General features: G+C 38.2%; 1 protein-coding gene and 1 long non-coding RNA gene across 7 annotated transcripts in view; one reads left to right on the top strand and one right to left on the bottom strand.

Annotated features, from left to right (window-relative positions):
* Positions 1-12367, bottom strand: part of adcy5 (adenylate cyclase 5) — a 77797-nt gene that overhangs the window by 11416 nt on the left and 54014 nt on the right. For all 6 annotated transcript variants that reach the window (XM_083535839.1, XM_083535840.1, XM_083535835.1 and 3 more), the window contains exons 5-9: positions 8436-8547; positions 7228-7355; positions 5590-5748; positions 5269-5410; positions 3442-3579 (exon numbers count right to left, since the gene is read on the bottom strand). In XM_083535839.1, coding sequence (XP_083391965.1) covers positions 3442-3579; positions 5269-5410; positions 5590-5748; positions 7228-7355; positions 8436-8547 — 679 coding nt within the window. The remainder of the gene's footprint in view (positions 1-3441; positions 3580-5268; positions 5411-5589; positions 5749-7227; positions 7356-8435; positions 8548-12367) is intronic.
* Positions 11053-11520, top strand: LOC310723160. The gene is made up of 2 exons (XR_014532599.1): positions 11053-11376; positions 11426-11520. It is a non-coding gene; the product is annotated as an uncharacterized lncRNA (long non-coding RNA).

Raw genomic sequence — 12367 nt, forward strand, 5'->3', positions numbered from 1 at the left:
ATAAAAAATTCTAATACGCTGATAAAGTACAGACACTTTTATTTAATTGAAAGTAAAAAATATTAATGGACACTACCGCATTACCTTCTTACAGTGGGATGTGCTATCACTGTACTTTATAAGAAAATGCTCTATTTTATTGTCACATGAAATACAATAGTGATATTCTTTGCTTCACATATCCCAGTTTGTAAGGAAGTCAGGGTCAGTCATGACGGAAGAGCATAGAGGGTTAAGAGTCTTGCTCAATATCCTAAAAGTACAGCTTTGTGATGAGCCATGGAAAGCACACTGCAGAGTTGCACAGCATTACAACAGAAAATACCTTAAAAACTGTCACAGAGCTATAACTTAATGGCTAATTTTCTAAATTTATACACTTGTTTGTAGTAAACTAGCTGGCCCATTTATTTTGAGGCAAAACTGCATTAATGTCAATAAAATTGCTGTCCCGAACCCCCAATTTGTTAAACGGTGAAATAATTGGTAGGCAAATAACAAAAGTAAAATGTTCAGTAGATGAATCTTTCATAAATCTTCTTCCTAATCAATAACATGGTCTTTAGCCCACCTCACTAATTCAGTAATATCTTATGCACATGAATAATGCAACCCGTTCTCGGTTCCAGCTCTGACAATGGAGCACATCCCCCCTAATCACTTGTTTCAAGTCTAATTTATTTTGCATGAGAAAGGGAGCATATAATAGTGGATGTGGGAAGGATTAGAGAGAGTAAACACTGTTATCTGTGGGAGGTCACATTCAAGGACCACGTGAGATTGCAGTGCTGCTGTAAACATGTATGAGTCACCTCAGCATCAATATAGCATTGTGGGCGGACCTTCGGAAATGCAGAAGGAAAACTCAATATGGTCATGTTGCACTGTTTTTAGATCAGGGGATCCCAAGAGGCTGTATGTGACTGTTTCACACACAGAATGGTTCATGCTCACTGGTCTGCTTTGGGAGTTTTGCTCTGGTGAACGTGTCCGGAAGTGCACTGCAGGGGTGACTGTGTCGAGCTGCCTCCTGCTGTGACTGACACTGTGCTGTAAGGTCATGTTTTTGGAAGAGTCAATTTGCCTTAACGTATATTTCTGTTGTTAAATCTTGGAATGCACACTAGAGAAAGATATCAGCCCTAACAGAGCCACTTTTACACATGAAGCACAATTTACACATAAAGCAACCTGATACCATTCATTCATCCATCAATGTGACAGCAAATTCCAGAGACAGGAGCATTAGCAGCCCTTGACGACAACAAAAATTTACATTTTATGCAAATATGAAGCAACTCGCTGCAGTGGCTACCAATGGGAGCGAGGGCAGTAGAGCACATGTTATCCGGCTCCTGTTGTCTAACTGCGTCACCCCATCATTAAACGTTATTAAGGCGACCATTATGAGGTACTCCAACTGGAAACATCGGAGTATAGGGACAGTAAATCGGTAATAAAATTCCTGCATAGGTAAACATAACATATGACTAATAACAACAATGAGGGGTTAAGCTATATTGCGTAAGAAGTCTCCGGGCTCAGCTCACTGAAGCAGTCACTAAGTCGTCCAATGTTTGCTCAGTAACATGGCAAACAGTGGTTTTTTTTGTCTTATTGAATTAACAAGAAAAAAAAGAAAGAAAGAAAAAAAAAAGTAAAAATACAGTGGCTGCAGTGGGAACAACTCAACCAAGTCTTGCGATTGTTCCAGAATATTTTATATAACTAAAAATCTAATAGTTAATAGAATGATACAAATGTTCATTAATAAATGACAAATTGTAATTATATGCAAAGGAATAAAATAATGATGACTGTTCTGGATAATAATGAACTCCGGGTGGTAACATAACACACCACGTCATGCTGATTTTCTCATGACAGACACACACACATATATACTGTGTGTGTGTATGTGTATATATATATATATATATATATATATATATATATATATATATATATATATATATATATATATATATATATATATACACACACACACACACACACACACACACACACACACACACACACACACACACACACACACACATACACACATACACACATACATAAACATACATATATACATACATACATACATACATACATACATACATAATCAAGTTATGTATACTAGACAACATGAGATGAAAATTCTACTTGATTCAGCATTTTCTATTCAGAGAGCAGTTTTTAACCTATCGCATCAATGTATTTCATAGACAAAATGAATTAGCAGTTGACAGCAGACCACAATATCTAGTGGGTTTTTTTCTAAAACAGATTCAACTGCATAAGAACTAAATAAATGAGAGCGCATGTCTAAAATCTAAGACGTTGTTCAGGTTGAAGTTAATATAATGGTTAATAGGGTGTGAAAATCACTAACAATGAACCCTGAATACTGCAAATTAAGTACATTCCCATGTGTATTGTGTGTCCCCTTCCAATTCACATTCACGTAATCAGAGCAGTCAGAGAAGCACTTAAGAGGTGTAAAGTCACTTGTTTCACAGAACAACCATGACTGTACAGAGACAAAAACAGGATTTATTTTTTTTTTTTTTAAAGGATCAGAAATGACTCATTAGGAGCATTTGCGTACTTCTTAATTAACACGGCTGAATGGTTTTAGTGTGAGAGATGAACGCTGCCTAAATAAGTAGTCAGGCCACTGTTTTACCTTCGATGAGAAACCTTTAAAGCATAATCTGAACTCTATCCCCACACTGGCCTTTCAACTGAGAAAAGTAAATGGAAATGAGAACATCTTATACCTCCAAATTCCCTGTTTTATTTGCTCCATCGTTTAGCCCAGATCTGTGGCCTTTACAATTGTATTAGCGAAGTGGGAGTCAACTAAATAATGGAAAGAAAGCGTGATAAAGCATTTCCCTCTTGGCCTTGCACTCAGCTTATTTGCAGGTTCCACTTTGCCTGATTAAATCCCTGAGGACTTCGTGTGAGGCGAGTCTGCTTTATTTAATCAGAGGGTCGTTCCCTTTGGGGCCCACAGGCAAGGAAAAGAGGAGAGATTAGTGACAGTCTTTGGTACAAAGAGAAGATTCTCTGAACGTCACTGTAGAGGGACATCGATTGAATTGCTCAGGCTTAGTTAATTCCCTGTGCAAAAAAACCCGAAAAAAAAAAAAAAAAAAAACAAACAAACAAAAAGAAAAAAAGACTGAAGTGGTAATTGGTGTGACACAAAGTAATTAAAGTAAATGCAAACATGATGCTGTTTAACACCTTAGAAGGGTTCTGATCTAACAGTGTTCTTAAAGCTATTAGATGTGTCTAAACAAGCTGAAATCTCATATGGACGCATGTCAAGACAGCAATTACAGGAAAATGTGTTTATGTGCTTGATGAAGGTGTTTGATGAAAACAGCGAAAAAGAGCAAGAATGTCTCTGTGCAGCACTTTTCTTACCATTCTCTTCATTTCTTTGGAGACCTGGTTGCCACCAAGGTGGTTATAAAATGGCCGGTCTGTCCAGTGTGAACTGTTGTGGGTGATGCTGTTAGTCCGCTGCCGATTCATCTTGGCGATCATGGCCTTTTCTTCTTTCTGTTAGAAGAACCATTTATATGTAACAGACTTTAAGTTATATTTATTAATATATGACCAATATGTAACTCATGTCCAGTTAATTCTTGTTTGTTAACTACATGAATACAAGATGGAAAACAACCTGTCACTTGTGCATCTCTGTATAACAATATCATACTGATGCTGCTGAAATCTGAGATGTCATTAGTCAGAAGGTGTTAATTTATTTTTCGATAACAGCAGCTCTGACAATTGTGCCAGCTGTAAAATCACAGGCTTATTTAATGCATTCCTTCTAATATGCTATTGTTTGTACAGTAACATCCCGATTCAGAGCGACGTGTATGAAGAATGCTTCACATAATCTTAAAGACTAAAAAATAAACACATAAAAAAAACCCACTTAGTTAGTTATATATTTCTCTCTATGTTGAGGTCTTCTGTAAGAATATTTGTATATAACATTTTTGAAAGGAGTCTCCAGTATCAGCATGTTTAATATGCAGTTAGTTTTCCACCATAGGAAACTTTTCAGGACAAAGGCTACTAATGACTCACTCATGTGTTTGAACACATTCATACTGCTGATCAAACAGGTAAAACGTTAAAATCAGTAACTATGGCAACGTAATGGACAGATTTCTTTTTGCCTTCAACATCTCATCTAGTAAATGAGACTTTTGAACCTTTAGAGGGACATTGGAAAAATAGCAAATATGTTAATAATACCACTTGTGTTGCTGTTTCTGTACACACACAGTCAAGTATGTGTGAAGCCTTTCCTTTCGACGAAAGATATGGAAAAAGCCATTTATGCTTTTATTAGTTCTAGATTGGATTACTGCAACGCTCTTTATTTAGGCATTACTCAGTCGTCTCTATCGCCTACAGCTGGTTCAGAACTCTGCAGCGCGGCTTTTAACTGGTACCAGTAAGTGTGCACACATTACCCCGGTCCTTTCCTCTCTCCACTGGCTCTCGGTACAGTCCAGGATCCAATATAATATACATTTCTTTTCTTTTTTTTCTAATCTCTGTCTGGTACGGCCCCAACCTATTTAAATGAACTTATCCATCCGTGCACCCATGGCCGAACTCTCAGGTCCTCTAATCATGTCTTGCTTGAAGTGCCTAGAACAAGATATAAAGCATAGGGTGATCGCGCCTAAGCTTTGGAATTCCCTTCCTCCTGATCTCACCTCTGAAAGGGAATTCTCTACTTTTAAAGCGAAACTGAAGACCCACTTATTCACCAAATCCTTTGTTGTGTAGTAGAGGGTGTGCTTAGTCGGCTGCTTCTTAACGTTTATTTTAATTGTTGTGTTTTAATGCTTATTTTATTTCTCTTCTGTTTTAAATTCTTATAATTTACTTCTTTTTTATGATATTGTATATTTTAATACCTTTTATGTTAATTCAGATTGTATGACTATTTTTCACATTGCCTGTTTCTGATTCTACCTGGTAGATGTTAGCTGCTATATTAATAAAGATTGATTTATTGATTAAAGTATAAATCAGACCTTATGCTTATAACTAACAACTATAGTAGTCAGTGTATTAGAGACGCGTGCTTTCAGCGAAATAGAAGACTCAAGTTTAAACATAATCTGACAAGCAAATCTGAGATAAAACTAGTGAATCCCTTCCTTTAATTGACTGTGCTTTGCAGCTGTATGAGGAAAGAAAAGACAAATAAACTCTGACCCTCTTCTGGCTGCACCCCACTATGAGAAACGTTTCAATGTTGTGCTTCCTCAGATAGACATTCCTTTCTCCTCCAAATCCAGGCTCCACATCATAGTCCCCATTCAGATAGTTCAGCGTAGCTTTAGTTATGTGGATACGGCTGCGAGAAAGCAACTGGGTTTAATGTGAGGTTATTAATATAAAATAATGGCAAAAATCAGAGAAAAATGGGTTTAACCTTGCGAAAAGGATTGCATAATTAAAACTTTACATTTTAACTGGCTTATATTGGCTTCTCTCATTTCTGATATGGGGCTTGTGCAGAGACGTCACACTCACCCTGCTTTTCCTCCTGCCTCCATATGATTTGCAAGCGTGACATCATTGGACCAGACGTCAAACTGCCACTTTCTCAAACCCAAGACGCCACAGTGGACTCGGCCGCTATGGATCCCCACTCGCATGTTCACATTGACGCCTGTGACTTCCCGCACCAATCTTTAAAAACCACACACACACACACACACACACACACACACACACACACACACACACACACACACACACACACACACACACACACACACACACACACACACACACACACACACACAATGAATAAACTGCACTGCAAATTAAAAGCACAATAGAGAAAACGATGGATGCAGCTGCCTCTTGAGCTCCACTAACCTAGCATTGAGCTAAACCCTAAAGTGTTTTACGTGCGTGGTCCTAACAGCATTCCCAGACAATCTGGTAATTATACTAATTTTATTACATTTCCCTTGTTCTACACAGTCTTACAAAATTACCTCATAAAGCTGTTTTCTGGATTGAGCTCTTAGGAAAACAAGCAGTTCCCTCTGACAGCTGAACTGGTGACCTCGGATACACTCCTGCTTATCGGAGGATTTATAAATAAAATGTTCTCATGTCCATGTCTGTTACTGCCAACACAAGCTGCTGCGCTTCACAACTGAGCATCGAGACATTACAATCATTTTGGAATAAATACACACGGACAAGCCGTATGCTTGCACAAATCTTCAATAAAAAAACAGCCATAATAAATCACTAATCATAATTTAGTTTAATAATAAGTGACACAGCTAACAAGAACAGATAAACCTTCTGAACTTTGGAGGTGACAGGCTTCTGTCTCATTGGGTTTGAAGTGTATGTAATCATTCTATGCCTGGGAGAAAAACAAAGGTAAAATGAATTACAATCCAGAGTCTATATATTTGCTTACGATTTAACATTGATCTGATTTCATATTTATATATACTTTATATGAGCTATACCCTTATTTTTTTTTACCATGTATTAATCTTCTATTTGATGTACCCTTAATTGAAAAATCTGTTTAAGCTCATTGGTTTAAAGGTGTTCACCATAATGTAAATATACTGTTATTGTAGTTGAGACTTGCTGGACGCTACCCAGATTAAACACATTCAGGCTCAGTGAAGCAGTAAGCTAGTGTTTTTACAAACTACTGCACCCATAAGCTACGTATAATACAAGACACACGGGCAATATATCTGTGATATGACATGCTTTTGGCAACTTGTACAACACCTAAAGGGGTGTTACGTTCCAAGGTGAAAATACATTTATTGACCCTGCTCGCGCACACACTCGCTTTCAGATGCACGCTTGCATGCACACACAATCAGCATCAATCTCATATTTTAATAATTCAGCACTGCCTGCAGGGAGTTCTATTCTTCTTTGTATTCACCAATTACTAGGAAAAAAATGCAAAGAAGCCCAGAGTCTATTCTGTCTTAGGAAGAATTTAGGCAGCTAGTATTTTTATTTTTTATGAGAAAATAATTCTTAATTAATCTTAAACCTTTTGGCCTTATTTTAGTCAAATACAGAATCCCCTACATATAAGTACTAATTATATATTACCCATGTATTTAATATCTATATACTGAATTAAACTTTAAAAGCAACTGTAATACTTACGAGATAGCCTCAATCATGTCCACACCCATCTCCACACAGCAGTGAGCGTGGTCAGCTCGGGCCTCTGGTAAACCTGATACGCAGTAGTAGCAATCTCCAAGGATCTTAATCCGTAGGCAGTGATTTTCCTTTATACACGTGTACATACACACACACACACACACACACACACACACACACACACACACACACACACACACACACACACACACACACACACGTACAATAAGATCAGCAAGATTAGAAAAATATTACTGAAACTAATAAATCATCATTTGACTTATAAGAGCACCATAAATATTTAGTTTTTTACTACATGCATATATTTTGTTATTCTAAATATTTAGCTCGAGTGGCACATCGTTTAAAAGGCTTGGACTTGTAAAACCAATACATAGCACAAATACTTTCCCCTATTAAGGAAGTGTCTGCCATCTTAAAGAGAGAAAAAAAGTACAATTCTGAGATCATGTCTGCAGTCTGCATGTTAAACAAGTTAAAATTTTAGTTTTGGGGGGGGAAAAAAAACAAATATTGTAATCTCAAATATCCCTTAAAAAAATTAAGAAACGATTTGAAAAAGAACAGAGAGGAAAAGAGATAAGAGGAGAGGTATTGAGAGGAAAGGAGATGAGAGAAGATGAGACGAGAGCCCCAGGCTGAGCACAGGATACACACAGAGCTCAGTCTTATGACAACCACCTGAATGTCACCCGAGCATATGCCTCAACTTAACCCATGAGCCAACCGCACAATAGAAGTAGTTGTTGAGCAAGTAGCCGTGTGCCTCATGCTTTCGCTAAAAGTGCAAGCACGTCCTTGTACCACACGCAATTTCGTATTTCCAAAGCAATTTTCTTTTGTGTAATAGAGACTGTTCTTAAACACAAACATCTAGGAAACTCTTTTTGGACAGTCATCGACATATTTCCATTTGTGTTTAACTGAGCGGAACGGGGAACTTCTGAGCACAGCAGGGAATCTGTATCCATAGCATGACGCAGAATCCTATCTAAAGATAATGAGGAGATGTGGCTCTGGCTCAACAGCAAATGGATCGGTGCGTAAAGCCTGGCTAAGCAAATCTTCATTTGTGCACAGGTAAGACCTCGAAGCATGCAGGCTTGGACAGAAAACAAGTGAATGTTCAGTTGATCGGAATCCAACATCAGGTCAGTCTCTCGACTCAGACAGATCTCTTTACTCACAGCGGCCAGTTTATCAAATCTTGCAAACAGCTCGTTCAGGGTCATGACCAGCTCCTGAGCCGTGCACTGAGATGCCAGACTGGTGAATCCCTCGATGTCGGCGAAGAGGATACTGTACAGGGAGAGAAATAGTAGATTAAAATGTGCATAAAGACTTTTCAGGCTCTGCTTACCACAATGACTGTACAAAAATATTCCATACACCAGCGAACATGGTGCACACCTGTGGCCTACACCAGCCAACATGGTTCACGCCTGTGGCCTTTTCAAATAACCATTCAAGAAATACACTTTGCATAAATACAATAGCATCTATGAGCCATCCCTCATTAATAACACACACTCGATTCCATTACCATGTCACGCACACCGAGGACTGGTTTAAGAGAGCACAGTGGATCAATGCTAATAAAAGACATTCATAATCTACTGAAAGCCAAAGAAAGGTCCAACCTACAGATCTGTTTGACATTCTTTTACCATGAGAACGAGGTAACAGATATGCTCCTTCATTGTATGATGCTCCTGTGTGCGAGACGAGCAAGATAAAAAGCCACAGAGGTTCAGATGACCTCACATGAGTTATAATAACTATTCAATATCCAACTGCACAGCTATCAGCAAGGTGGGATGAAAAGAGGGAAACATTGTTGCGGATCCTGCTCTAATAGGAATATCTCGGTAGTAACCCTAGGGCCTGGCGCAAGCTGATACAGGAGACAGTGACGTTCGCTGATTAAAGCTTCCTTTTCCCTTTCTCAGAGTCTCAGAACAAAAGAGGTTTTTCACAACATGCTGAAGGCCTGCAGACGAGAAGCTGTTTTTACGCAACACAATGATTCTGCTGTACTAAGAGCATGTGACAGCTGACCAGAGCCTGTTGATGCCTTCTAAGGAAAATGTTCCAACTTTCACCTTCTACTTAAACTGTGACACTCTGCAATGACTTTCTTACACAAGACAACGGGAAATGGAAGCAGAGTGCAGGTTCTACCAATTTCATATCTACAGCTCTCACCTTTAACAAATGTGTGTATTTTGGTAAATTGTTTTGCTAACACAGGAAATATATCACAATTAAGTGGGGGCTCTAGAATTGTAGTTAACATGGCCTTAGAATTATAGTGCTACCAACACAGTATCATAGAGAATTCATTTTTATAATGTATTTAAAAAATAAATTCAGAAAAAGACCTCAATAAAACTCACTCACTGGCCTGAGAGAGAAAGTAGTGCGGTCTCAGTAGACTACTACTGTTACAACGCTGGTCCATTTTTATACGGCTAATATATTTAAGCTGGCATTTGTCTCAAATTGCTTACCTCAGCACCTATATCAAGTTTCTGGTGAAAACCACTTTCTCTGTATTTCTATTGAGTGAATAAGGTCACTTAGTGACTGTACCAAATAAATTCCACAGCCACAAGTGTGGTCTGTTATTTAGCTGCAGAACATGCATACTGAGCTAGCAAGTTTGGTAAGATTAACAAAATTGTTCTTGTTAGGATATACTCTGACAGACTTTGCTAATATCCCTGAGATTTTAGATACTAACATCCTATTAGGGTTTACCTTTGACAAATCCAAGTTAGTTTACTAGAAGTTAGCCATGTCATGTTGTACCTTACATTGCATTAAAGTAATAGTGTAAAAGCAAGCAATGGAAGTGAATTATATTATAAAAGTTGCTATTGTGGTACACAAACTTTTATCCGTCATATTTTTCATTTCATGGCTCAGTCTGACAGTAACACTCATCTCCTATACCATACAAACCCGATTCCAAAAAAGTTGGGACACTGTACAAATTGTGACTAAAAAAGGAATGCAATAATTTACAAATCTCATAAACGTATATTTTATTTACAATAGAATATAGATAACGTATCAAATGTTGAAAGTGAGACATTTTGAAATGTCATGTCAAATATTGGCTGATTTTAGATTTCATGAGAGCTACACATTCCAAAAGGGTTGGGACAGGTAGCAATAAGAGGCCGGAAAAGTTAAATGTACATATAAGGAAAAGCTGGAGGACCAATTTGCAACTTATTAGGTCAATTGGCAACATGATTGGGTATAAAAAGAGCCTCAGAGTGGCAGAGTCTCTCAGAAGTCAAGATGGACAGAGGATCACCAATTCCCCCAATGCTGTGGCAAAAAATAGTGGAGCAATATCAGAAAGGAGTTTCTCAGAGAAAAATTGCAGTGCATAATATCTTCCAAAGATTCAGAGAATCTAAAACAATATCTGTGCATAAGGGTCAAGGCCGGAAAACCATATTAGATGCCCGTGATCTTCGGGCCCTTAGACGGCACTGCATCACATACAGGAATGCTACTGTAATGAAAATTACAACATGGGTTCAGGAATACTTCCAGAAAACATTGTCGGTGAACACAATCCACTGTGCCATTCGCCGTTGCCGGCTAAAACTCTAATGGTCAAAAAAGAAGTTAAATCTAAACATGATCCAAAAGCGCAGGCGTTTTCTCTGGGCCAATGCTCATTTAAAATGGACTGTGACAAAGTGGAAAACTGTTCTGTGGTCAGACGAATCAAAATTTGAAGCTCTTTTTTTGAAAACTGGGACGCCATGTCATACAAACTAAAGAGGATAAGGACAACCCAAGTTGTTATCAGTGCTCAGTTCAGAAGCCTGCATCTCTGATGGTATGGGGTTGCATCAGTGCTTGTAGCATGGGCAGCTTACACATCTGGAAAGGCACCATCAATGCTGAAAGGTATATCCGAGTTCTAGAACAACATATGCTCCCATCCAGACGTCATCTTTTTCAGGAAAGATCTTGCATTTTCCAACATGACAATGCCAGACCACATACTGCATCAATTACAACATCATGGCTGGGTAGAAGAAGGATCCGGGTACTAAAATGGCCAGCCTGCAGTCCAGATCTTTCACCCATAGAAAACATTTGGTGCATCATGAAGAGGAAGATGTGACAAAGAAGACCTAAGACAGTTAAGCAACTAGAAGCCTGTATTAGACAAGAATGGGACAACATTCCTATTCCTAAACTTGAGCAACTTGTCTCCTCAGTCCCCAGATGTTTGCAGACTGTTATAAAAAGAAGAGGGGATGCCACACAGTGGTAAACATGGCCTTGTCCCAACTTTTTTGAGATGTGTTGATGCCATGAAATTTTAAAATCAACTTATTTTTCCCTTAAACTGATACATTTTCTCAGTTTACACATTGATATGTCATCTATGTTGTATTGTGAATAAAATATTTAAATTTGAAACTTCCACATCATTGCATTCCTTTTTTATTCACAATTTGTACAGTGTCCCAACTTTTTTGGAATCGGGTTTGTATATTCACACATATCCAACAATCACAACATTTCTTATAAAAGGTATTTATATAAACACTGTATTCATTTTAATTTCATTTATCCATCAAAATAGTTTTGACATGACACCTTCAAGAGATTGAACCTTTTAAAATCGGTTAAACTACTGCTAACATTCAAAATTACACTAAAAAAATTAAATAAATTCTACTGGAATCCATGTTTGCACATCCGGTTCTCTCTTAACTAGCAATAATAATAATGGTGGTGACAGCGCCCCTGAGATGAGTTGTGCTTTTGCTTGAGACAAAGAGAAATTAAAACCGTTTGATCAACGTGTTGACAGAATGATGACCTGAAAGAAAAGCAGGAAACGAGTTACAAGGGAACTCGGTGGTTGCCGATGGCCTGCTGTTGAGGAAGCTGTCGAGGGAAGTTTTGACAGGTCCTCATGAACAAAGCTGCAGCTCTCGCTCCAGCCAAAAAACCCAGGAAGGAATTGCACACAGCACCAGACTTCCTGCTTACATAACATGACCTTGTAAGTTCTTCAAGGGTCACTGCTTGGTCTGTATTAAAGAACTACTGTGCTTGAGAGGTCGACAGATCCTGA

This window comes from Silurus aristotelis (genome assembly GCF_946808225.1).
Source record: "Silurus aristotelis genome assembly, chromosome: 3".
In the NCBI taxonomy this organism is placed as follows: domain Eukaryota; kingdom Metazoa; phylum Chordata; class Actinopteri; order Siluriformes; family Siluridae; genus Silurus; species Silurus aristotelis.